Below are 26,519 nucleotides of genomic sequence, written 5' to 3' on the forward strand. Positions count from 1 at the left end.
GGCCCAGAGTCTTTGCCACATGCCCCCTTTATTTCTGCCTCTCTCATGCAAGCGCTCCCTGAGGATCTCCCAGCCCGGGGACCCAAGGCTGCCCACTCCACAAGCCCCTTTCCCAGCTGCTCAGCTGCTCTGAGACTGTTTCTTGCAAAATGCCGCCAGTGAGACTATCAGAGGCAGTAGCGCTGGTGATGGTCAGTTGTGCAGGTGGGACCCAGACAGAAGGTGGACAAGGTCGTGGGCAGGAGGCCATCCTCCACCCGCCTCCTGGTAGGTGCAAGAAGACTACAGGAGGAGTCTAGTCTAGCCCCCCCCCCCCACCTTGGCATGGGGCCCGATTCCACAAATGTTCACGGTCACTGCTATTATTTACTGCAGTGCTAGGGCTGGCTGCGAGGTGGGGTCTCAGCCCCCCAGAAGCTCAGCCAGAGTTGGGGGGTGCAGGAGGACCACCCCTGCCCCGCCTCCCCGGGATCTCCAAACTCCCCAGCAGCCATGGGCCCCGGGGCCCAAGGGCTCCCTCTCCGGGCTGGACACTCCTTGCTGAATGGTTGATACACAGTTCCCCCGAAAAGCCCTGATTCATTGTCTGCAAGGCCCAGGAAGGGGTAGGAGGGGCACCCGAGGCCGCCTTCATGGCCAGTGACTCAGGGGAACCCTGCTCAGGCCCTTGGTGTGTTATCCGTGGCGGGAGTGATTAAGCGTGGAGTCACGGCGTGTGCCATGCGCCCTGGCGACTCATCGCCCGGCCTCTGACCTCCTTCTGACTCAGGGCTGGCCTCTCCTCCCCTCCCCGGGGGGCCAGGCCCCTTCTCTGCAGGGGCTGGGGAGGCAGGGACTGCGCCTTTCATTCACGGACTCATTTTTCTCATCCGTCCATTCACGGAGTTAGATCAATCACGGTGGCTCATTCAGGCGAGTCATCAGCTGGGCCGGCCATTCATTCATTAGTAATGAGCCCAGTAACCCTTCTGTGGGCCACGCTCCGGCGGCGGCTGCCTGTGATCCTCCCAGGGCCCAGGAGGAGGGCTGTTGCTGCCTGCTGTCCTTCTCGAGCCATGCCCTCCCCTCCCCGCCTCTGGACGGGTGACCCCTCCTCTGGAAAGGTAAGGCGTGTCTAGATCAGCTTTGCCCCAGAGGCAGGGACCTGGTTGGCCACCGTGTCCCTGGGCCCATCACAGGCTTCTTCGTGCTCAGCTCTTGGAGACTGGCCTCATGAAGGCCAACCGTCCCTGGAGGCTATGTAAGACCCCCTGGACGTGTGCTCACCACCCTCAACCCCCCAGGAAGGCCAGCACCTTCCCTCCCGCTCTTGGAGAACTTCTGAGACGTCCAGGGTTCCCACGGTCTCCTCATCCCCCGGACCCGGGTGGAAAAACTCAGCCCCTCTGTCAGTGCCTCCGCACAAACCCACATTCCCACGGGGCGTTTGGGAGAAGGACGGGTTTCCCAGAGTTTGGGGGTAGGGAGCAGACAAGGAAGGGGGTGGCCAGCAGGAACCCCTTTCAGACTGACAGCCCATGGTGGATGGCAGAGGGCTGGATGCTCTGATAGAGACCCCAGGAAGGCAGAGGTTGTGGGGGTCCTGCAAGGTAGGATTTCTCCGGTGATTTCGGAGAATCTCTGTGAGCTCCTCTTCCGCCGGGACATTCGGGGCATGTGCTGGTCTTGGGATGGGGAGTTTCCCCCCTGGGTCCTGCCCAGGTCACTTTGGCAGCTGCTCCGAGGGCATCGCAAGCCGGAGATGGGTCTTCCTACCACTGCTGCCTTGGCTTGAGATGGCTTGAGATGGCAGCGCAGTGGCGTGGAGCCCATCCAGACAGACCCCAGACTGCCCGCCCCCCGCCCACCGGCCCTGCCCCACCCCACCCCACCCCTGCCATTCCTGTCATGGACTTTCAGTTTCTCACGGGAGACTCCTTTCCCTCCCTTGCGTGTGGCCACGCTCCCAGCCCCAGTGAGCAAAGTGAAGCCCTCTTTCACGGAGGGGGAGCTCTCTGGGGTCCTGCTCTCATCCCGGTCCCTTTTCTGCCCTCCCTTGCACATTTCTGTTCCACGGCCAGATCCCCGGGCGTCAGATGGGCAGAAAGAGAGCCCACCTTCCCACGTGTCTCGTTTACCTTGAATTCCTTCTTTCTTGTTGGGTCCTGGGATTTCCTTTTCTTTCTTTTGAGCTTATCCCCCTAAGCACCCTCCCCACAGGGCTACCCAGAGCCCCCAAGGATAAAGCCCAGCCTCGTTGCAACAGCTCTGCCAGCCCCACACTGGACATCATTTGATTTGCACCATTCCAGGAAGGAAGTATGACTATGCCCACGAACCAGATGGGAACACTGAGGCACGGAAGGGCAGGAGGAGCCCTGCCTGGTGTGACGGGGAGGGGGAAACAGGGCCCTGGGGTCCACGCCTCCTGCTCCACCCACCGCCTGGGTGCCAGGGAGAGGCCCAGGACCCACAGGAACCCTGTCCCAGGCCACCTGACCACCCCCTCCCTCCCCAGAAATGGACACGTGGCAGGATCTGCCATGATCCCCTGGCAAGGGTGCCCAGCGGGTAAACACCGGGTGTGGTCCTTCCTTCGAGGAACAGGCTGCCTGGAGGTTTCCTTCAAAGAAGTGGGTGAGGTCCTGCCCATCACGGCCACTGCACCCCCCCCCCTCTGGGGCCTGGGCCATTCCTTGGGCTGGGGCTATGCAGGCAGCAGCGCTGAGCCTCCTGGCTTTGCCAGCGAGGATGTGCGGCCAGAGGGTGAGATCCTGGCCTCTGAAGTCAGAAGGACTGGGTCCTGGCCCCTTCTCCGCCCTGAGCCACTCAGGGGCCCTCAGGCTGGTCACCGACCCTCTCTGGCTCTTGGCTTGCCCATCTGTGCAACGTGGTGGATTACAGCTCGCATGCAGTGGGGTGTGGCCAGAGAGAGAGAGAGAGAGAGAGAGACCCTGTGGGTATCCTTACGCCAGCCTCTCTGGGCCTCAGCTTCCTCCTCAGTGACATGGGGTCTCCTCATAGGCTCGGGAGGAGAAAAGGAGCCATTGCGTGCAAAACGGAGCAGGGCAGGGCAGTGGCGTGGCTGCTGGAGCTAACCGGGACTGTGGTCACCCCCCCAGACGTGCCAACAGCGGGCAGTTTCCTACTCACCCCTCCTGATGGCAGAGACCCTTCTCTCGTCACTTGCCAGCCTCTTCTGGGGCAAATGCACTCCCTTTTGGGGTAACCCTTCCAAGGACTCTTGTCTTGTGGTTCCTCCTAGCTCTATCCGTGTCCCCAGGGACAGGGGGAGGGAGAGCATCTTCTGCATGTCTTGACAGTCCCTGGGTCCCCACCCAGCCCTGGGAGCCCAGGACTGGGATCTGTCCTTCTTGGCATCAGGCTGCTCAGGTCTGGGGGTCCCCTGGGGTGTGAGGGAAATAGCTAGCCCCCCACCTCTCACCGAGATGCCCGGTTCTCCTCTCCTCCCGGGTGCGGGTCACTGTGCCTTGCAGTGACCTTGTGGGTCCTGGGCCTTGCAGTGGCTCGTGGAATGTGAGCAGGTGTCCCCTGTCGCCTGCAAACCGACCCACGGAGCTGGCCAGGGAAGCTCCCTCAAGCTCTCGTGGGTCTCTCAGCCATGTCCGCTTCCAGGATGTTCCACCAAGAAGCAGGTTGCCAGGCTCCTCTGCTTTCAGCTGGGGCCCCTCCAGCCTGTCCGGGTCTCCACGGCCCCACAGCCATCCCCCCGTCCTGCACTGAGCCGGGGTGGTCTCACCCGGCAACCACAAACAGGATCCCCGTGTCTACGCAGTCTCTTTTCTTTTCAAGGTTCTGCAGAGAAGTGAGATCAATGGTGTCCGTCCGGCTCCCGATGACTATCTCAGTGAGCGCAAGACGCTCGCCGTTCATCTGCACTGTCACGAATGGCAGGACTGGGTTCTTTTTTTATGGCTGGCTGTAGACACCACATTTTCTTTACCCGTTGACCCACTGGGGTCCCTCAGGCTGCTCCCGTGTCTTGTGACTTGATGCCGCCGTGACGGCAGGGAGGCAGATGCCGCTTGGACAGAGCGATGTCCCTCTCTTTGGATAAACACCCAGAAGTGGGGTTGCTGGAGCCTACGGGTGATTTTCTTCACCGTGTTTCAAGGAAGCGCCGTATTCTCCGTGGTGCCTGCGTGGCGCTTGGATTCCCAGCACGATGCCCCGGGGTCCTCGTGTCCTTGCCGGCCTCGGTCTCCGGTCTTCGTGACGGCGGCTGGGAAGGGGTACCCTGTTGCGGTGAACACATTTATTTTAAACCCCACACTTTGAAAAAGGGATTTTCGTGGAAAGGGACATTTCGTGATACCGGCCCCAGCGGAACACTAGTCTGGCCGGACACGCATGGTGGGGATGAGGGAAGAAGTGCAGCGGAAATCAAAGAAAATTGTCACTTCTGCCTTCAGAGGTGGCCTGTTGAAGGTGACGTGGGGGTGCTTCTAGGTTTTTCAGAAAGGGGGGAGCAGCACATGTTTAAAAGGCTGTTAAAGACCTGGCGATTCATAGACCTGTACCCCTGGGGCAAATAATATATTATATATTAAAAAAAATAATAATAATTAAAAAAAAAAAAGGCTGTTAAAGGGGTGCCTGGGAGGTTCAGTCAGTTAAGTGTCTGCCTTCGGCTCAGGTCATGATCCCAGAGTCCTGGGACCGAGCCCTGAGTCAGGCTCCCTGCTCAGCGGAGAGTCTGCTTCTCCCTCTACCTGCTGCTCCCCCTGCTTGTGTGCTCTCTCTCTCTCTGACAAATAAATAAATAAAATCTTAAAAAAAAAAAAAAAAAAAAAGATAAGAGGCTGTTAAAAATGGAGAAGCATTCCGTGGAGACTTTCTTTTTCCCTTTATGTGATGGACCAAAAGGGAGTGCAGGAGGGGTGGCTCTATCCCCTGTATCTCTGAGGTCACGCGAGACCCTCAAGGCATCTCTTCTGCGTGGGAAGCCCCGGCAGGCGTGTGGAGAACCCCTACAGGAGCTGGGGGCTGGGCTGGAGGAAGCCCCAAGCTCCCCGGCTGCCCCCCTGCCCCCTTGGTGGTCTATGGATGCAGTGTAGGAAGGGGGCTGCCTCCTCTGGGAAACACGGCTGAGCCCCCTGCACTGAGGACAAGCACGCTGGGACACGTGGAAGGGAAGTTAGTGTGACCATCCACCCCTGCAGGGTCTGGGTGCAGAGCTCCCCGCTGGGCTGGAGGCAAGGTGCAGGTACTGGGGTAGGCCTATCGAGGATCCGTCCCAGTCTTGTCTCCTAGATCAGCGACCTTGGGCAAGACTCCTAATCTCTCCGTGCCTCGGTTTCTTTATCTGGAAAATGGGAGATCATGGCGCCCACTGCACAGGGCTGAGAGGCAACAAGGGATGGATCATGACCGTGCACTTAGCACTACTCCCAGTTCAGAGGCGGTGCTCGGTACAGGCTAGTGACTAAGACACCGGTGATGAAGGAGAAGGTGAAGAGAATCAGGATGAAGAAGCCAGCACATGTTCCCCTGCGCCCAGCCTTCAGGGTGCACGTCTTCCTGTGTCTCTCACCAATGCCCCCGCACGGCTTGGAAGCAGGGGAGGCAGAGGTCTGAGTGGCTCCAGACCCTCCACAGTCCCTCCAACATGCCCCAGGGCCTTTGCACTGGCCTTTCCCTCTGCCTGCGATACTCTTACTGCCCAGACATCCCTTCCCAACCTCCTTCAATCCTTCTCCTTCCTAAACACAATCTTCCCCGATCACTATTTAGAGCTGCCGCCCCTTCCTCTCCTCCCCCGGCTGGCCCGACTCTCCTTCCTCAGCTCTCTCTGTGCTTTCTCGTGCACCTGCACTTGCTAGTCACTGTGGGATTCATGTGCTTATTTTCTTCAATGTCTGCCTTCCCCTACCAGGAGCTCAGCTGCAGACGGTGTGGAGTTTTGTCTGACTTGTTCCCAACTGCCTCCCCAGTGCCTAGTACAGTGCCTGGTGCACAGTAAATGTCCAATCAATGTTTGCTGAACCAATGCTCCAGCGACGGGGAAAGTGAAACTTGCCTCCCCGCCCACTGGGGCCTCCCAGATAGCGGCAGGGGGGGTGGGCTCTGCAGTCACCTTTTCTCAGTGACAGATGCCACCAAGGGCAGGGTACAGTTCCCAGGGTATTTTGGCAGGAGCTACCCCCAAAGGACTGTTCCAACCCAGGCAGATTGGCAAGAAGCCCAGAGTTGTTAATGCGAGGGAGATAAGCGGGTTCAAGAGAAAACAGTGAGATAGGGCATGCTCTAGACAAGTTCCTGTGAATTCTCTGGGCAGGTGTGTGTGGGGGGGTTCCCTCTGCCAAGGCAGCTGGAGCTGGCCAGGGCCCTGCTCAGGCCCATGGGAAGAGTGGCGTGGGGACTCTCAGCCTTGTTCTCTAACAGGCAAAGGGTACGGCTTGGAGCCTCACAGACCCTAGGCTCCTCCACTTCTGAGCTGGGTGACTATGGGCCTTGGGTTCCTCATCTGTAAAAGGGGGATAATGCTAGCACCAGCGTGTGGTGGTGTTTGGGGAGGATAAACTGAGATCAGGCATGTACATCGCTTAGCTGGGGTCGGCACGTGTGCAGTGCCCAGGAATCGGGAGTTGTTGCGATTCTAGCCCCTGCCATGCCACTCAGCAGCTGTGTGACCTTGAGTAAGTCACTCCGCCTCTCTGGGCTGGGTCTCAGTTGCTTCTCTGTAAAAGAGCACCATGCTGACCTTACAGGTTGCTGGGAGGCTGGATATCGGTGGGGTGGCGGGGGAGGGGGGGCTCATGTGCCTCGCAGGAGGTCTGACCCCTCCCCCTGCCCCACCACAAATGGTAAGATCAAAGTCAACCCCAGCTGGGAAGCTGGGATGGAGTAGGAGCAGGTAGAGAGAGGGGAGCGAGCGCCACAGGAATGCAGAGGATGGAGAGGGTACGTGTGAGGAAGCTCTCCCCAGAGGAGTTAGTTCTGAGCCCTGTTGGCAAATGGGAAGGAATTTACAACTGACAGCGCTTTGTGCTGGGGATGCTGGGGGGCGGTGGCGGGGGTGGATTGGCAGGGGTGAGGGCGCCAATGCTCTGGCCTTTCCGGAAAGCCAACTGTTAATTTGTAGCCAGAGCCTTAAAGTGATTTCTATCTCTACCAGATGGGTAATCCCCAGGTTCAGAACCTCTCCCAGGGATTGATAATATACAATGTGGACAAAGGTTTATGTCTCAAGCTGTTCGGCAGGATGAGTCAAAATAATAAAAGTACAAACACCTTCCAGGTCCACCCATGGGCGACAGCCAACCCCAAGGGACACATCCCGTCAGCGGACCTTTGATACTCTTTTCGGAAACGGAGCTTCCGGGAACACGGGGAGATGCTGAGACCACTGGGTTGGGGGGGAGCTGAATGTCAAAAGCAGGGCATGAAGCGACACCCACCGTATTATTTCAATGGCTCAAAGGCATAGAGAAAAGACTGGAAAGGAATCTGTCAGCAGAGGGTTCCCCGCCAAGAGCTGACCCTTAGTGTGGGACTATGGACAATACTACTTTTGGGTACTTTGCCGGATGGTCACCAAAGCTATGCAATCCTTTGGCAATTGGTGCAAGAGAAAAAAAGACAAAAATTGAACACATCAAAGAAGGAAGGAATGGAGGAGGGAGAAGGTAGTGGGCTGCTCTGCCCAATGCAACGGTCGGTTTTACCCCCTAAATACTTCCTGGGTCACCTGCTTCTCTTGTGGCCCCTCCGTGCTGCAGTGGATGCCTCGTAGGCCCAGGGATCTCTTGCAAAGAGTCCCATCTGTCACTTCTTGGCTTTGGACCCTCCTGCGCTTGCTACTGCTCCCAGCGGCCAGGTTTAGGAGCCTCGGGTGGCCACACAGGGCCACGCTCTGGGCACAGGCTCCCGTCAGGGCACACACCTGACTTTCTATCCGTCTTTCTCACCATCACCTGTCTGTGCTGAGCCCAGCCTGGCCCAGAAGCCACCCTTGCAGAGCGGGGCCTCGGCACGAGTAGTGCCTGGAATGAACTGGCCAGGTGGTTTCTACCCTCGTGGGAGGAGTACGTGTGGACAGGGAACCCCGGAGACCAACCCGGGGACCCTTGAGGGCGAAGCTACCCTCATCAGACCCATTCTCCAGATGAGGAGATAGAGGCCTGAGAAGTTGTTTCCTGTACCTTTTGTGCGAGTGGGAGGGCTGGAAAGGAATGGCCTGCCTGCTTGCCTGTCCGTGAGTCCGTCTGCTGGGAGAGCCTGGTCCCTGTGAGATCAGCGACTGTGTCCAGCTTGTATCCGTGTCTCCGGGGGCCCACACCTGCCCAGTGGCTAGTACACACACATTTCTGAGTGACGGTCCCCACAAGGAACGTGGGCCCATGGTCCTCGATTTGATTTTTAGAGAGAAGCCATCAATCCAGCTACTCATAGGCGATCTCCGCTTTGAAGAGGTTGGCTCAATTTCTCTATAAAGCCCACTTGGGCGGCACGGAAGCTGCTGGTGCGGTACACGGGCTGAGGCCCAGCAGCATCCCCCGCAGCCACCTCCAAGGCCAGGCCCCCTGCCCTGCCAGCTCCCGCCCTCAAGGGCCTACAGGGTCTCCCATCTTCCATCCCAGTCCCAACGAGGGTTGGCTGACGGGGGCTGGGGAGCTCGATGGGCCCACAGCCGCCCTGCCTGAAGCCAGGCCCTTCTCACCAGGGCACAAATCAACCACAGGGAGAGTCTGTGGCTGGCCTCCTGACCTCTGTGCTCTAGGATGCAGTCTCGAGGTGGTTCTGGGAGGTTCTGCGGGGGGGGGGGGGGGGGTTTGCAGTGGGGCCTGGGCGTCAGGGCGCTCTCTCTGCTAGCTCTCCTGCGTGTGGATCACCACCTGGAAACCCAGCTGGTGCCCAAGGCCTTGTCTCTGGCTCTGCTCTCAGCGTTCTTCAAGCTGAAAACAATGGGATTTGGAATGTATTAAATGAAAGTAATTCGAGGTGTGCCAAGTGCCAGGAAGGAAGCCAGTGGACGCTGGTAGAAAAAAGCAGGGGGCTGTCTCTGGAATGGGCTCTGGCAGGTGACAAGCCTGCTGCGTTGGGGTGACCAGAGGCGTAGCTGCTGCAGGTGCTGAGGTGGGGGAGGGTGGCTCGGAAGGAAGGTGGGAGCACAGGGCCTGTCCCAGGAAAGGGCTTCCGGATGTGGCTGCAGTGAGGGACAGAGCGTGGCCAAGGCTTATTCTCATCCTGACTGCCCTTCGGTCACCTGAGGGCCACAAAAGGATTCCATGGCTCAGCCCCACCCCAGGGGCACTGGCTCGAGGCACCTGAGAGGGGCCTGGGCAGCGGGTACTTCCCAAAGCTCCTCTTTGCTTCTAGCTGGGCTGCTGGTGAGGACCACCAGCGAGGTGACCCTAGGTTAGGCCGGGCGTCAAGGGCTTGGCGTCCTTGTCCCCACGATACCACCGAAGCCCCACCCAGGGCTGGTCCCGGTTTACCCGTGTGCTCCAGGACGGGTGGCTGAGGAGTAACAGTGCGGAGACTTGAACCTGGTCTGCTGGCTCTGAAGCCACCCGGTCCTATGTGAGGCTTCGTTGGAGGCAGCAGCTGCCCCAGCTCAGACACCCGGCGAGGGTTGGGGGATGCAATTTCTAATGGTGGCAGAGTGGAGCCCTCAGCTGCTCCTGTCCTTGTCAATGGAACCGACTAGATTCTGTCCAAGGTCTCCGGCTAGCCTTGGGAAGGCCTGGAAGATACCAGACAGAAGAGAAACAGAAGGAGCCTCAAGGCCGGGGCGATGGGCGCAGACACATGAGTGGAACTCGGGCTGTGGGAATGTGGGACTTTGTCCAGGAATGGCTCCTCTCTCCCTTCCGTCCGTCCGTCCATCCGTCCGTCCATCCCACATTCAGAGACAGCACACAGAAGGCCAGGTCCTGTGTCCAGCCTTGCGGAAACTGGTTCAAAGAAGACACAAACCTTGCCTTTAGGTGAGTCTACTGGAGAAGGAAGATGAATAAAACAAAACAAAACAATAAAAGCGAAAAAACGAACGCAGGGTTTGTGCCCTATGAGAGCTTCTGACCTATGATGCGTGTGTGTTACAGCAGCAGCCCCCATCTGGGGATCCGGAGATTTTTAACAGGTACAGGAACACAGACTTCAAAACCAGAGGGAGCTGCTGCTTCTCTTTGATCAGTCCTGTCGAGAGAAAGCCTTGGTTGGGTGCTTGCAGGTCTCCTAACTCCAGCTTGTCTCCGGATTTCAGAGACAGGGCAGGGCGGGCCTTGGGCCCGGAGCCCTGGGCAAATCATGGGAGGTGGTTCAAGTTCAACCACACGGATTTACTTGTATGGTACATACTTGTACGGGATCTTTAATTTCCAGCAAATTGTGGGTTGAATGGTGACTCTTCCCTGCCCCCAAAAGATGTGTCCCCGTCCCCACCCCCAGCACCTGGGAATTTGTGACCTGATTTGGAAATAAGGTCTTTGGAGATAGAATGAAGGATATCCAGGTGAGACCATCCTGGATCAGACGGGGTCCCAAATCCAACAACTGGTGTCCTTCTAAGAGAAGGGAGATCTGACATCACTGGGGGACAGAGGAAGGACTGTGAGAAGGTCTGGGCAGAGACAGGACCCACATCAAGACTGCTGGGACTGCCCACAACACCAGAAGCTGGAGGGGACGGCGGGGAACGGATGCTCCCTCTGAGCCCCCAGAAGGCACCAGCCCACCTGACCCCTTGACCTCAGACCCCTGGTCTCCAGAACAGTGCAGACACGTTCCTGTTATCTGAGGCACGCGGTCTGTGGTCATCTGCTATGGCGGCCCCAGGGAACAAATACAGTCAGCAGGATTTTGTGTTTTGGTTTCCAGTGGTAAAGTCTCTCGCTTCTGGAGCACATTGAATTTTTAAGGTCAGTCGACAGTGGAGGAAATGACAGCCCAGGTGTGCTGAGGCAGGCGCCTTTTGGAGGGAAAGCCGGCCGAGCCAGGTGCCATGGGGCCCGGCAGCTTGGGAGGGGGCACTAAGGGCCATGGCGCTCGGGTTCTGGGGTGGATGAGGTGCCTGGAGGGCGGGGGGGCACCTCCTGGGAAGCCCCATGTGTTCCCGTCTGGATGATTCAGACCTGTCTTTCTTTGGAGAGAAGCGCATCAGACGGGGAGGGTTTTTTCCCCCCACCGCTTGGAAGTGCAGGGAGGTGTCAGGATAGGAAGGGAAGGGGGTTTCCAGCAGGAAGCCGTTTCCCTGAAGGCAGGACCCAAGGTCATTCGCTGGCAGGATGCTGTCTCCCCACGCTCACCTGCCCCTCCACCTGCCAGGTGCCATCACAAGATGCGGGGACAGGCTGGCCAGGCACCTGCACCAGTGATGATCTCCCCACCCCCCAGCCCCCCCAGACTCCTGCCGGGCACTAGGTGGCCCCTTCCTGCCCAAGGGCACACAGCGATCCTGGTGAAGCCCTTGAATCTGGTGCGGGTGCTTCCCAGCGTGCCTTACAGACAGGAACCAGGGACAGGAGAGCAAAGTGACGAGTCACAGGCCACCAAACAAGCCCAAGGCCTTTCCCGGGTTTGAGCCTGGGCTGAGAAGGGGGCGGGGGAAGCTGCCACGGAGGGAGTCATGCCCAGAGCTCCCCAGGCCTCCAGCCCTGAGCTGAGCCCTTTGCATGAGTGACTCCCTCTGGCCTCATGACCCACAAGACTCAGTCCTGTCCTGAGTTTGTAGATGAGGAGACCCAAGGACAGGAGGTGACCTGGCCATGGCCACGGCCGCAAGGCTGCTGAGTGCCAGAGTCTGGCTCCGGATTCTGCCTCCTGAAGAGAAGACGGCATTTCCCTGAGAGCCGGGAGGCTCATGCACGGCACAGAGGGCCTTCAGCCAGACCACATCTCGGGGACTCGGGGACTAGATCTGGGGAGTGCCCGGCTGCGATTGTGGACAAGCATTCCAGAGAGTTCCAGCACCCATTCACCTGAGAACTACTGTTCCACCTCCTCCTTCCTGTAAACGGCCTGAGGACACTTGGCCCAGCAGCTCGGGTCTCAGGTGGTACGGGCAGTGCAAAACACACGGGCCTGAACTTGCACTCCAGGGCCCTTGGGAACATTGCTGAGCCCCACGGGCCTCAGTTTCCTCATCTGTATGAAGGCGGTGCCATGCTGCCGGCGCCTGCCCTTCGGCCCCCTTCGGCCCTCACTGCCAGTGCCCGACTCTACAACGTGGGTGCCTGTGCCTTGGCTGGCCCAGAGAGACCCTCTGGAGGGAGCTTCCACCACTTGCTGTCCCCAGTTCTGCGCCACACCCCCTCTCCCCAGGCCCATCTTCCCCCTTCTCCTGGAAGATCCTTCCAGCAAGTTCCTTTTTCAGAACTGAAGTCCCCGAAATGCGTGTGTGCCCACGTGCCCGCGAGGCAGGGCTGCTCTGGGGAAGGGTGAGGCAGCACCCAGCAGGCCGCGGTGCAGAGCAGGATCCGAGCTCCACCCAGGGACCCCCATGACTTCGCTGCCCCGTGGGCAGACTTCTGAGGAACTGAGTCCCACCCCCAGCAGCGTCTCCGCCTTTGACCAGAAACGCCCCAACTCCTGGCATGAGGCGGGTGCCCTGTTTATGTTTAGGATTCAGTTTGGGCTTTACCTCAAGGCCCAGAAGGTCCTGCCTGTTTCTGCGCCGGGTTTAAGCTGGAGAACCTGAGACCCCCATTTCCAGGGATTTTCATGTAGGTGCATGTCCGTGTGTTCCAGAACTGTGGCCACCTGGGACAGACTTCACCGGACTCGGTTCCCGGTGGGGACCTTTCCCACGTACCCCAGCCCAGCAGCACGTGTGCAGAGGATCCCTGTCCCCGGCCCTCCAGTGCGAGACCCTGTGCTTGTCCCATTAACAGCCCATTCCACAGATGCAGAACCTGAGGCTTGGACAGAGAGCTCCCGGCCCCGTGGAAGGGAAGCACAGCAGGACGGAGCTCACTGCACCCAGCTGGGCTTGCAGAACCTTCCCAGTGAGCTTTCCCAGCCCCGCCCCAACCCCCTTCAGGAGCTGGGGAAAACCTGGGCCTGGTGGGGGCAGGGAGAGGCCCAGCGACTGCAACGGGCCACAGGGTCAGGCCGCAGAGAACCTTCCCATCCCCGGGCCATGGCCTTCCTACCACAGCGCCACGGAGCAGCAGCCACATTCTTGGTAACTTTTTCGCTTTTATTGCCAAGTTCAAATTTACCAGGAAGTTCCAGTTTTCATTTCCACCCTCGTGTTCGGTGCCCACAGAGCATGAGTCACACAGGCGAGAGCAGGTACTTCCCTGGAACCGTCCCTTGGCCCAGAAGCATGAGGGTTTCCCAACCCCTGCTCCTCTGTGGGACAAGAACTATGTACATATTTTCACTTCAGAGGGAACATAAGGAACCCTGATAGTTGATGCCCAATGTTGACATAACTACATTAAATATTTCTTATTTATTGCGTCTAGAGAAGATGAGACTCCGTTCACACCGTGCCTTTATTTCTAACAGTGCATCTGGAGACCTTAGAGAAATCTAGTGTATGTCTTTAAAGAGGTATGTGTCTTCACTCCCTCCCGGGGGCGGGGGTTGCTAATGCAGGGGCTGAGGTGGGGGGGGGGGTAAGCTGCCTTCTGCAGGGAGCAGGGAGCAGGGAACAGACGGGCTGGGCGCAGGGAAAGGGAGCAGGGAAGGCCTGCAGGGGTAGGCGCCCTTCTCCCGCCCGTCCCTGGGACGGTGGTCTTTGCCCCACACTCCCACTGTGGCTTTGGAGCTGCTGCTGGAGAGCTCCTGGCCTCAGCCTGCCTGACCCTCAGTGAGAGGTGCCCTTGCTGGCTTGAGTCCCTGAACTGGAAGGACCTAGGCTTCTTCACAGCAACCTGCAAAGCTAAGGTTTGAGGGTTCATGGGGCCAACCCTGCCCCTGACTTGGTAAGCCCCATGGGCCCAAGGGACTTGAGGAGGGTGGGCCTGGCCCTTCTCTCTGTGGGGACGTGGAAACAGTAGGCCGGGTGGGCTTGGCGAGTGTGACCCCAGAAGGACACAGTCCCCCCGGCTGCTCTGCAAGGATTCCCGGCTCTAGCATTTTCTGCCTGACCTTGGAGTCCTGGCGCTGCCCTGTCTGGGCCGGCCTGCCTCCGAGGGCCCCTGCTGTTAGGTTTGCGGGGTGTTCCTGAAGACGCGCCGGCTCCCGCCGTGATGGTCACGACCTAGCACCATCTACAAGGATGCAGGCCTCCTCCTCACCCACAAGGCGACAAGTAGGCCCTGGTTAAGGAAGACCCGCCCCCACCCCATACCCACATCGTCCCGCTGAGGCAAGCCGCAGGACCAACACCGCAAGCCCACCTCTGGGACAGGCCTGCCGTAGGACCTCCCGCTGAGCCATTGCCAACGTCTCCTTCGTGGCTCGGTAGACGTGAAGCTGGCTGGAGCCACTGAATTTCAGAGTGCAGGCTGGTGGTCCTGGAGGGGAACCTGGGTCCATCTGCAGGGGCCCGTTCTTTATGATAATGCCACCGGGCTGGGAAGTTGCTCGCCTTCGGTCATGCTGCTGCCCCAGAGTCCCCTGCAAAGCCAGAGTGCCAGCCTGCTCTTCTGTCCAAGCCAAAGATCAGGTAAGACGTGTGGCCAGCTGCTGGCCCCTATGGCTGATGTCATGCCGGTTCCTGTCAGGGACCGCCTGACCCCTTCTCGCATCCCACCTGCCTTTTCTTCCTGGGGGCTCTGTGGATGGTCACGGCTCATCCCGGGAATTTCTGCATGCAAGGCCTCCTTCTCTGGCCCGGGGCTCTCCCCTGTTGAAGTGGGGAAGCATGTCTACGTCAGGGCCTCTGATGATGGACAGCCCTGTCCCCACGGGCACCAAGGCCCTCCTCGGCGGGCTCTGTGACAGCAGCAGGGTGACAGAGGCCATGGGGCCCGTGGTCCTTGACCAGGCAGACAGTCTCCGGGCCCGTGTGTGCTGGCACTCCGGGTGGGCACAGGAGAGGAAGGTGTGGAAGGTCTGGTCGCTGATCCAGGAGGGGTGATGGTCACCTTGCCTGGCGAAGCAGACAGGAACAGTGCGGGTGCTCGATGGGCTACGTTGGGAGAATCGGCCTGGGCACATCTGGCCCAAAGGGAGAAGCAACGGTGGAGTTTTCATTTTTAAAAAATCAGCTTGTGTCTCTGCAATGGCAGCCGAGAGGGACAGCGGCACACCTGAGCTCCCAGGACAACTGGTTGAGATGGGACGTGTCCCTGCGGCGGGCGGGACCTGGCCCTTGGGTGTTGCCCCGGCCATGCGGAGGATGGCCTCCGTGACCTCCTCTTTCCATCGTGGCCACGAGCCAGAGTCTGCGCGGTCCCAAATGGCTCTCTCCAGACAAAGGGAGGTGGCGAGAACCGAAGGTGACGCTGGGAAGCCATCCTGACTGGTTTCAGTCCAGAGAGAGGAAGGAAGGGTCCTGAGTGGGGGAGCTGGCTGCCATGGCCCCTTTCCTGGGGAGATCTTTCGGGAAACGCAAGGCGCCTTGGCTACTACCACAGAGAAACTTTTGGCCCTCTCCGCTCTGTGTGTACCTGAGAATACATGTATCTCCCTTATCTTTGTTTAAAAAATAAGCTCAACTTTCCAGGAAGGTACTTATCATTCCACAGGTTCGCAGGGTTAGTGAGTGGGAGAGGAGTAAGGGAACAGGAAAGCCAGACTGAGAGCTTCGGACACAACGCTGGGGTGTCAAGGGAAAATGAAAATGAAATCTTAACAGCACTATTATGCTTTCAACATGACGTCAGACCTTAAGGGCTGAGGATTCTTTTTTTGGACTTTTTCCTTTTTTTTTTCTTAAATAGACGCTTTTTAAATAAATGCTTTTTGTCTGCTGCCAAAAGTGGAAATAAATATCCAAAGGAGATGCTTATCGAAGTTTGTTTCTCTACAAATTTCTACCCAGTGTGAATTGGTCCATTTGTTCCAGGCGCACTGGGCGTGGTGGCCGGGGAGCTTCTAGACTGTGGAGCGCCTGGCTGGTGGAGAGGGGGGCGGGGGTCCTGCCACCCCAGGGTCACCAGGCTCAGAGACCAGGAGGCCGATCTCTGCCCCGAAGCAGCTGCCTGGTCATCGGGGCTCACTGCGGTGTCTCCACCGGGTCGTCTGCTCTCCAAGTCATGTACAGTGCAACGGGAATTCAAACGGAGCGAAGGAGGGTGAGAAGATGGCGGGGGTGGTTCCTGGGGCCACGGGGACCCTGGGTGCTCCTGATGTGTCTCTGAGCCGGCTATCCTGGGTCCCTGCCAGCGGGGCCACACACACAAAGGGAGGCCGCTCGGCGCCCACTCAGTGCTCGGCGGGGCCCGCTGGCTCCGGGGGTGCGGCCTCCTCGCCGGGCGTTGCTGTGCCCACCGCGGCGGGTGCGGGCGGCGTGGGGATGCCGGTGAGGGTGCGGAGGCTGTGGGGGTCGACGGGAGGGACGAGGGTCAGCGACTCCACGCTCAGCGTGTCGGCAGTGTCCTCACAGAGCAGGGAGATGGTGGGCTGCTGGGTGGGGATGAGGCTGGGGGACAGGCTGACTGTCTCCGCGTCTGCGCTCCTTGCCAGGCTCTTGCTGGGCCTGGCCTCTGCTTCCGTTTCGTTGACGATCACCAACTGGCTGGGAAGATGAGGCTGAGGCTGTTCCATAGCTATGGGGTCATCTGGGCGGGGGGAGAGAGAACAGGGGTACACTTAGTCCCGAGACACTCTGTTCCTGTCGGTACCCTCTGCTCCCGTCCTGCACAAAGGCCCGGGGACATCTGGGTGGGAGACGGTGGTGCTGGGGGGACAGCTTGTCTCCACTTCCTCCTTCTGGGGACACAGGAGCTGGTAAATCCAGTCTTCCCTAGGCCTGGGGAGAAATCTGTCAGGGCCCAGGACTACCCTGACTTGTGGTGTGAGAGAACAATTAGGGGCCTGTGCAAAATCAATGGGCAGATGATGGCGCCAGGAAGCCGCCTGGGCGGGCTCCGCAGGAGGGAGAGCCTGGGACCACCTGCCCAGTGAGTAAATACGTGTTTAGGGAGGAAATAGGCTTGGGTGTGCTTATCGCTTCAGGCCATTTCCAGAGCCTACATTTGGTAGCATTTACCCAAGGGGGAACTCGCTGCGGTATTTAAAAAACAAAACCAAACAACAACCAAAAGGGATTCTGTGCAACTTCGCTGCTTGCAAAGCCAAAACAAAACCTCAGGCTGTGGTTCATCTCCTGCTCCTTCTCTGTGAGCTCAGTTAGCGCCCAGACAGGGGCCAGTCCTGAGTCCAATCCTGAGTGTCCCCATGGGGGGTCACGGAGAGAAACCAGGGCAGGGGGAAGGCAGGGGAGGCTCTGCCCAGTGCTGTTATTTTTGGAGTGGCAATTTCTTTTTTTTTTTTGGTGCTTTTCAAATTTCTTGATTAGATTACAGACAAATGGCCTATCTGCTTTCCAGTGAGGAGTCTGCCTGGACAGGAACGGCAGCTGAGATTGACGCTCACGGTGGAAAACATCCTCCCCACGCTGAGCGCTGGTGATCTGGAAGCATCGACAAGAAGGCTGAGGGCATCTCACTTGGAAAGCAAATACCTTATCTGTATGGTTTTTGGGGTTGACCAGGCATCAGCAGGAGGCACTGATGATGGGGTGACGAGCCATGAGTTGGCGGGATGCTGGGAAGGATGGTTGACATGTTTTGTTCGAGGGGATTCAAGCTAAGTGTTTTTTTTTTTTTTTCTTTTTTTAAGTTAAGCCAAAACAAAACAGAACTGCAAACTGAGCATACGGCAAGAAAACGGAAAAACCAAGAGCAAAAGAAAACCGAAGGGCGTAGAGAATGGGATGCGGGAGAGGAAGAGGCTCCCCACCGTGGAAAGGAAGCACAAGCAACGGACTGAGTTTCCCAGAGAATACGACGGCGTTTCTTCCCTCAAGGCTCCTGGGCAAGACAGGCTCTCAAAGATTCCAGAAAATTCCTTCTTAAGGCCTTTTTTATTTTCCTTCTTTTCATTATTACTATGTATGTGTGTGTGTGTATATATATATATATATATATATATATATATATATATATATATATATTTATTTTAAAGAGAAATAAGGCCCAGAGAAAACCACTACATGGGGCTTTGGGTCTGTCCTGGCTCCCGGGCTGGGGTGGCGGTGAGCACTAGCGGAAAATGTGATTAAGGCTGTGAGCTGAGCCCAGAAACGCTGAATAAACACTCCACGCGCATTCTGGTTTCTCTGCACCTCCCTGCACTCGCTCCGCTCAGCGAGGACACCCTCGAAGCATGGGCTGCCTCGCACACGCAGACTCACATCTGGGCTCACGCGGTCTACCTGCCGCTCACCAGAGCGTGTGGTCCCTCTGGGGGCTCACCTGCTTTGGCGGCCTCCACCTGGCTTCCGGGGAGGGCGGGCACGGCTACCGGCCTGCGTACCAACGCATCCACATAAGCTCAGCTGCTGACAAGGCAGTTCAGAAATGACTCATTCTCCAAATGGCACTTCTGTGCCGTCTGGAGACAGAGCTGCCCCAAAGCATTTCCTTCATGTTCTCTCGAAACTTCTTGTAAGAGTTCCCTCTTTGCTCATTTGCATGCAGATATTCAAAAAAGCTGGCAAACCTCTTTCCCTGATCCCTAATGGGTTTTTTTGGGGGGGGATGAGCATAATTGAGGATATGACAATTTGCCCTCAAATATATTTAAAAACCAAGAAACCAACAAAAAAATACTACACATGATGCACAAAATTGGTTTCTTCTTTAAGAAAGGAATCAACAATTTTTATTAAGAGGGTTGGGTTTTTTTTTTTCCGCTTAAAAATAGCCTTTTTCAATTTTTATAGGAGAAAAACAAATAACCCCTCACCCATCACCTACAACACTTTTTTTTTTTGAACCTAAAAATTTCTTCCTGAATGTGATCTATAAATATATCCATTCCAAGGGGAATGAAAAAGGAGATTTTTTTTTCATCAGGGGAAAATAACCCAACGAAGACATGTGCTCCGGTCCAGGGCTGAGCCCTTGGTTTTGTCTCCCTGCTGGTGTTTTTGGCTGGAAGGCCACAAGTAGGGGCCTGGCCCTGAAAATGAGAGATTTGGAGAACATTTTGGTTTCCTGGCCAGGAGCCAGGGAGAAGAGTGGCGGCCTAAGCGGGAAGTTCTGGACGTCCAGGGTTCCGTGAGAGATGCCTGGCCTCCTGACGCAGCAGGTCCCAAAGTCCCTGGCCAGCACCCTCCAGAAGCTGATCTTTGGCTTTGGGGCAGGGGCTGGGCTGGCCCTTGCCAAGTGAAAGTCTCCAGGAAAACTTTGGGTTTGCGGCCGCTGTGCTCAGACTGGGAGAGTGGGACTGAGTGAGTGCGCTCGAATGGGTGTGTTTGTGTGCGCGTGTAGGGGGTCAGCAGAGCATAACAGGGCGGAGGGCAGAGCTCAGAAGAAGCAGCTTTAAATGCAAAAGAAGGCAAAAGGCTCCTGCCTGGGGGTAGGAGGCCCCCAAGGGAAACCCTGAGGTTTACCCTGAAGGTGGGGAAGGCGGGAGGGATCGCGGGGAGCAGGCAGCAGCGAGGGACCCTGCACCGGGAGCTGGCCCGGGTCGGCGGCCACCTGGAGCGCGTAAGTCTGGGGATGATGGAGGGGCCTTGCAGAGGTGGGGGAAATGGCTTTGGCCCTGGCTGAGAGGGGACTGAATCCACTCCTGAGCTTTGAGCAAGGTTGGGGGAGAGCGGGGGAGGAAAAGAAAAAGAGAACCTAGTTGACTTCTGGGTTGCTTTTTGCAAATTCTACTGTTCAACCCTTGCGATTTAACCCGGGGGGCCCCTCGGGGGACTGGGCTGGAGAACCCCCCACAGCTGGGCAGTCCATGGAGAAGGCCAGTGTTTCCAGGCTGCCCGAGACTCAAGGGTCAGGGATCCCCCCCAGCCCAGGGGAGGCCGGAGGGGAATGCAAGAATGGGCTTCAGGGAAGTTGGGGAGATGGCCGCTTGGAGGAGGTGGCCCAGGCCTGGTCCCCCAAGGCCCAGCGAGGCCCCGCTTGCGGTGCAGGGCCCGCCGCCCGGGAAGGCCGCGGCGGGGCGTGTGGGCCGTGCAGGCTAGCGGATGAGACCTGCCTGAGTCGCCTGTGAGAGGTGCCGTGACAGCTGCCGTTCGAAGCACTAAACCCAGTGGCCGCCGTGACTGTCGGCCTCCGACAGGCTGAACACTCGCCGGCGTCCTTTCCTGCCACTCCTGACTAGAGGGAAACACAGCGACAGGTCAGAGAGAGCCTTCAATAACGGGACAGAGAAAGGGGACGCGGAGAGGGGTGCAGAACAGTGGCAGATGTCCAGCGCGGACGAGAGCGTGAGCGGAGCGGGACGGGGCCTCGGTGGGCGCTCAGGACAGCTGCGGGGGGCACGGCCCTTCTGAGCAGGTGATGCCCCCACTGGGCCCCACCAGGGCGACGTGCTGTCACCACAGCTAGGGACCCAACCGTGTGCTCACTCGTGAGGCTCACTCGAGGGTCAAGACAGCGAAGGTTCAGTCCTGTTGGAAAGGAAAAGACTGGGGGTCGTCGGCAACGCGTGGTGTCTGTCGGTGAGAAACCTCCAGGGACAGTTCCACATGCGAACCAGCGGTGAGCACAAGGGCCCTGCACCCCAGGGACCATCTGAGGAGGGAAAGCTGTGTGGTTGGGGGAGGGGAGCCCAGCCGGCTAGTGAAATAAGCAGATTTCCGACCCTCGACTGATGAGGCCCATGGTTCCTGACGTCGCCACACTAAAGCCAACGGCCCGGCCCGACTCAGGGAGGTCTAGGCAAGCCCTGGACCCCTCCCCAGCCGTGGGGTGCCGCTCTCCAGAAGACACTCACTCGGCTGCTCTGAACCTTTGGAGACCAAGACCAAGCCACAGCAGGAAGGCCTGAGACCAGGTGCCGAGCAGCCAAGGCTGGGTTCTAATTGGCTGAAACAAAAAAGTTAGGAGCATCTCCCTGGGAAGGAAGGAACCGTACTCTCGGACACAACCTTGGGATTTGAGCAAAGCTGAAAATTAATGCCACAAAACACAGCGGGAATACAGCTAATGCTGCGCGGGGCTGTATGCTTAAAAGTCGTTAAAACGGTACGTTGTATGGTAGGTGTAGTTTATCACGATAAAAAAAAAAAAAAAAAAAAAAGATGAACGCCATGGAGAAAACTAGGCAGAAAAGAACATGTCTTGCTCAGGGTTTCTGTCCTTAAAGTCCCGCCTGACTGGTAACTGACTTTGGTGACGCGCGGGTCAGTCTTGGGCTGTCTGGCTCCCACTGGGCCCGAAAGCGACCAAGCGCTGGGGGTAAGGTCCCATGTTCAGACAGCCCAGGCAGCAGGTGAGGATGGGGAGAGCAGGACCCCGCCCCTGCCAGGCTTCAACACTGGGCCTCAACGAACCCTTCCTTCTCCCCATAAAACCCTAAGAGAAGGTCCAAGTGCTCATAATTCCACAGGCCTTAAAAACGGACGACGGAAAGAGCCGACTGCATTTTTTAACAATTGTCTTTTCTCATCCAAGCAGCTCACCCAGAACACGCATGAGACCCAAGAGGGCCGGTCCCAGAGCTCTCTACCCTGAGGCGTTCTCCCAGCTGAGCCCCACGCAGGGCACACAAGGGCGGGCATGTGCACTGGGTGCGTGTGAACGTGCGTTTGCGTGTGTGTGTCAGCTGTAACCCAGAACGTTTTCTCAAGTATTCCTACTGGCCCTACGTTTTGTTCCAAATTGGGTCTGTTTTCTCTTCCCCGCCATATGCTCTCTGCAATTTGAGCTTCTCAAAACCCTGACCAAGTATTTAAGGAAAAAGAACGCTGCTAACTCCAACCCAGTCATTGGCTCGCTGGGGAGCCAGCGGAGGCCTATCAGGCCGGACGAGTGGGCAACAAGACGCCGGGTCCCAGGACGCTGCCCAGGGCACCAGTCTCCCCAGGAAGCCTTGGCGGGTTTACTGCACTTCCTACAAAGGGCAAGGGGAACAGGTCAGCTCGCACATCTGCTGTTAAAACCGCACAGTAATTCCCACAGCACAGCCTTAACAGGTGAATAACTCACAATGGAAATAAAATACCCTTTCTCCCAATTCCTTCTAGCTGGTTTCTTTGGTTTCCAGGGAATTCAGTTGTGACCTTTCCTTTGTGACCTTTCCTTCATTTGGGGGTGTCTCTTGTCTCTGATTTGAGGTCCAGCACTTGCAGGAAAAAAGCCACTCGCCAGCATCCACACTCTGTCCCTGGCATGTGGTGGGGACTCAGAAGCAGTTGCTCCCAGCACAGAGGGCAAACCAGTGACCCTCCAGGCGGTGCCCTTCCCCCTGCGGTAAGGGGCCCTCTGCCAGCGCTGGCCACAGGCCCCTGCCCCATGGGCACATGGGCGGTTCCTCACAAACAGGCTGCCCCTTGGGCTCTGTATGGGAAAGGGCAGGATTTACAGGTAGACCCCAGGGAGAGAGGGAAAAGGATCCAACTTGTCTCTGGCCATATGCCAGGCTCAGCCTGGGGGGGGTGGGGGGGTGGCGCTGTGTGTGACCCACAGACCCACAGACCCCTGTCCTCATTAACCCCTCAAACTTCACTTCTATCTCCGGTGCTGCCGCCTCTGGGAGTCCACCGGGCCCTCCTGTTGCCTCCTGCGCTGCCCGAGCCCCCCGCACCTTTGCTTTGTCACAGTTCTCAACTGAACACTTCTGTGTGGTCACCTGGTGGACCCCGGCCTCCCCTGCTAGACTGTGCGTTCCTTTATTGCCCTCTGTCCCCAGTACTGCACACAGCAGGGACTCAAGCAAAGCCTGTTTGGTTAGAAAACGTTAACGCAGAGACAGGGCCCCAAGACGGGCAGTGATGAGATGCAGACAGAGGCTGGACGAAGGGGCCACCCTTGGAGGGACACAAGTGAGATCAGGTCTGACATCCACAAAACTTAAGTCACCCAGACTCAAGGTCCCATGGGCAGCTGAGAAAACCTGTATTCGGCATAAACAAGGGCCTCTTATAAACCCAGGCACAGAACTTGAGGTCCCCTAGGCTGGACAGAGGGTCAGAGAAGAAAACAACTGAGTATCTAAAGAGTTTTATGGCCTCATTTGGGGATCACCCCATGGGCTGTCAGAAGAGACGGGGCCATCTGGGGTCCACTGTGTTGCTGATTTTGGGGGACTCTCCCCACCAGGACTACATGGCCCAGCCTCGGTTGACAGGGGTGGCACAGTTGCCAGGGTCTCTGTGAATGGGCTGTGGCTTTTCCCGTGGTTTCTAGAGCAACCACGTACACTGGAAGTAGAAATGCATATACTTCACGGGGTAGCCCCCCATGGGGATCTGGACCTGAGGCCCGGGGCTCTGCAGGGCCCCATGGAGGCACCCGAGACAGACTGAGGAACCGCACGGATATTCTGCGGGGTGATTTCAGAAGGCGAACTGTGATTCTGGAATTACCAAGGCTGGGGCTTGTGTGTGGGCTCCTCCGCTTCCCAGCTGCACTGTCGTGGCCAAGCCTCCATGTTTTCCACCACAGGGTAAGGTGGAGGGTGGCAAGTCTCAGCAGAGACACGGAAAGCTGGGCCTGTCTCGTCCCCTGACGGATGGCCTCTCTCGTCTGCTTCCCTGACCAAACACCTGCCCGTGCAAAGTGTGGCTTTGAGTGCAGAGAAGCCACTGGAGCTAATTCTGGCAGCCAAGGGCCTGGCAGCTGCTCTCCCCACTGGGAACTTCCTAGACTCAGCGGCTCTGGCAGGACAGGGATCAGAAAGCTTCTGATTCAGCACTGAGTCCTCCAAAACCACTTGGGAGGACAAGTGGCCCCTTGACTGGGCCGCAGCTGTCTTCTGCTGTCCCGGCTGGGTGGGCTGCGGGGAGAGGTCCAGGCCCATCCCACCGCCTCCGGCTGACTGCGGCTGGGCCCCGTGGGCAGAACATCTGGGGAGGAGGCAGCGCGGAGCCAGCCTGTGCCCATCAGAAGCCTGAAAACCGAGCCGCTGCTCCGGGCCGGCGTCCCGAAGAGCACCCATCCTGATAAAACCTCTCTTCCAGCACCCACTTCCTGTCCAGCACAGCCCGGGGAGACAGTAGGCGCACCTGTGTAGGCCTGCCCTTAGGAGGAACATGGATACCTCCTGTGCTGTGCTCCAGGTGGACTCAGAAAGCTGGAGCCCAGCCTGGAAGTTGGCCATTGAGAGGCTAAGGGAATGGTGGCCCTCCCAAGACCTGACACCCCGGCCTGGGAGTCCTGTTGCCGGGCCCCTGGACAGCGAGCAGCCTGTGGGTTCAGATGCTCTCTCTTTCTAGGATCAGGATCTGGGTCCTCAGTTCAGGGTGAAGTGTGGGCTGCCTGGCAGGCCGGCCCTTTGTCAGGGGGTGAGTGATTTCAGTGTCCGCAGAGACTCGGACAGGTAGGCTTTTACTGTCAGGCAGCATAAAAAATGGGGACTCGCATGCTTGCCTCCGCAGGTCTGCCGGGGATGCACGGAACGGGGGCAGGCACTCAGGAGAGCCTGACTGTCACTTAGCGACTGGCGCTGTCAGGCTATGGGACAGTCAGTCTCACAGCCCCTGCACTTCTGATGAGGAGGAAGGTCACTGGCACCGAGCAGGGGATGGTGGGGGTAGGGACAGAGGGGTTGAGGAAAAGACAAGGAAAAAGACATTCGCCTCTGGGGGAAGATGCAAGAGCTGAAGCCCCAGGGTCCACGCTCACGTGAACATGTGCAAACACAGACCTGATTCTGAACATCGTGGGTCTGGGCTGGTTTCAGTTTTAGGCGAAGAAGTATATGGCTCGTTTGTTTGCTAAGCTGTTGTCTGTGCTGTTTTAAACGTGAAAGAAAGGCATACATAGCTCCACCGGGAAGAAACCTTCCCCCAAAATGCAATCGTAAGTCTGTGTGAGTTTCGGTGCACACGACACAGATACAGAAGCGTGTATATGCAGGCGGCATGAGGGCGCACGCACAAGCCCATGAACACACAGCCCTGCCCTTCGGTCCCGGAGCCAGCCAGCGGGAGATCAGGCTGCAGAGGAGGGTGGAGGGCTTTTCTCAGCTTCTGGAGAAAGAGCCATGCTAATGTCCCACTGTGGGTCTGGGGCTGGGACCTGCAGGGACACCTGCAGCCAACCTCAGATGGGGCTCCAAAAACGCTCAGACAAGGCGGCCTCCTCCCCTAGGCTGGGGCAGGGAGGGGGCGGGGGGAGGATGACCCTGGAGCTTGTGGTAGATGGATGCTGGCAGGAAGGTTGGGGGTTGCCAGGAGCAGGCGGGGTTAACCCTTCGCTGGGCAATGTGGAAGCTGACAGTCCCAGAAAGGAGAGGGCACTGACGGAGATCCTGCATTGAGGGAATGAGAGCTGGGGGCCCTCAGTTTTGGCGCTGGGGCTCGTGCCCTGCATGGGGCTCTTATCATGACCCCCCCGATCCGCCACCGAACAAGAGCTTGGTCAGGCGCCCTGAGGCAGGATGGGTCAGAGGTATGGATGGGACCTTGAAGGAACAGCAAAGGACACGGAGGGTTCCCAAATGAGGGTGCAGACCAGAGTCCCTGGGGCCTCCCAAATCAGAGCTGCCAGGGGCCCTTTGGATACAGGGGGTCGTGCTATTGGGGCATGAAGCTTCGTGCATCCTCAAGCCCATCTCCAACATCCCTGCTTGGGCCCTGCCCCTCTGGCTGCATTGTAGAGCCATGGGGTTCGCAAAAAAACCCTGGTGCCTTGCCCCTGAGGTCTCACCGGGCCCAGTGAGGCGCTTGTGAGTGAGGGGTCAGGGTGGCTGAGAACACAGGGGGTACCCCCTCGTCTCCCTGTAGCCTCCCTACTCATGGGGTCCATCTGCGCAACGCTTGCCCTTGCCTGGGGCCCTGGAAGGCGAGACGGGACTCTGGCACGTTCCGACAGACTCTCAAAAGGTATACGTTGGGTCACAGATGATGGACTGCACTGCATGTTTACAGAGAGAACTGGTATGTTATGAAGGAAAGAACAAATTAGCAGGGACACAATGCTTCTGCCAGGTTCAAAGCATCCGGTCTGGGAGACCCCTCCTTGTGGAGGTGCTAATGGGGCAGAGGCAGGCTCGGCAGCCGTCCATCCCCTCCAGCTCTGCGGTCAGGGAAGGCCTTTCTCGGTGGTGGGCCAGCCTGGAAAAGGAGTGGTCCTCCCCTGCTGGGAGCTAACCCAGCCGGCATGTGGGCAGCGCTGCATCAGAACGAACACAGAACCCCGAGCGGCGGTGTCCCCAAACACGGCGGCAAGGAGGAGCTGGGCAGGGGTCAGCGGTCTCCGCCCGGAGCGATCACAAAGTTCCCCGAGGTCCCCCTGCCATCCCCACCCCACACCGTGTCACGCGGCCCATACCTGACGGGCTCTGGGTGGCCGAAGGGGTGGACGAGGAGCTGGTGCCCCCAGAGTCACAGTGGCTGGCACTCCCACTGCCGCTGGGGCTCCCGCTGGCAGATGCTGAGGACAGGGACGGCGAGCTGTGCTGGTTTATGCACTGGGCCACGGCAAAGCCTGCAAGACAGGTGGAGAGGTGACCAAGGAGGAGGAAACAAGAAGGCCTAGCAGGAGGAGGGCCACACA

At 58.1% G+C, this 26,519-nt stretch overlaps 1 protein-coding gene across 9 annotated transcripts in view; it reads right to left on the minus strand.

Moving 5' to 3' along the window:
- Positions 1-3,924: 3,924 nt before the first annotated feature.
- CLEC16A (C-type lectin domain containing 16A) overlaps positions 3,925-26,519 on the minus strand; it is a 215,145-nt gene continuing 192,550 nt past the window's right edge. For 5 of the 9 annotated variants that reach the window (XM_059415313.1, XM_059415312.1, XM_059415314.1 and 2 more), the window contains 2 exons: positions 26,295-26,450; positions 13,124-16,622 (listed from right to left, as the gene is read on the minus strand). In XM_059415313.1, the coding sequence (XP_059271296.1) occupies positions 16,267-16,622; positions 26,295-26,450 (512 nt within the window). In that variant the 3' untranslated portion in view covers positions 13,124-16,266. Of the gene's footprint in view, positions 4,238-13,123; positions 16,623-20,052; positions 20,175-26,294; positions 26,451-26,519 lie in introns of those variants that run through there. The other 4 variants (XR_009407029.1, XM_059415316.1, XR_009407030.1 and 1 more) reach the window with 4 other exon arrangements.

Source organism: Mustela nigripes, chromosome 11, assembly GCF_022355385.1.
Source record: "Mustela nigripes isolate SB6536 chromosome 11, MUSNIG.SB6536, whole genome shotgun sequence".
Taxonomy (NCBI): domain Eukaryota; kingdom Metazoa; phylum Chordata; class Mammalia; order Carnivora; family Mustelidae; genus Mustela; species Mustela nigripes.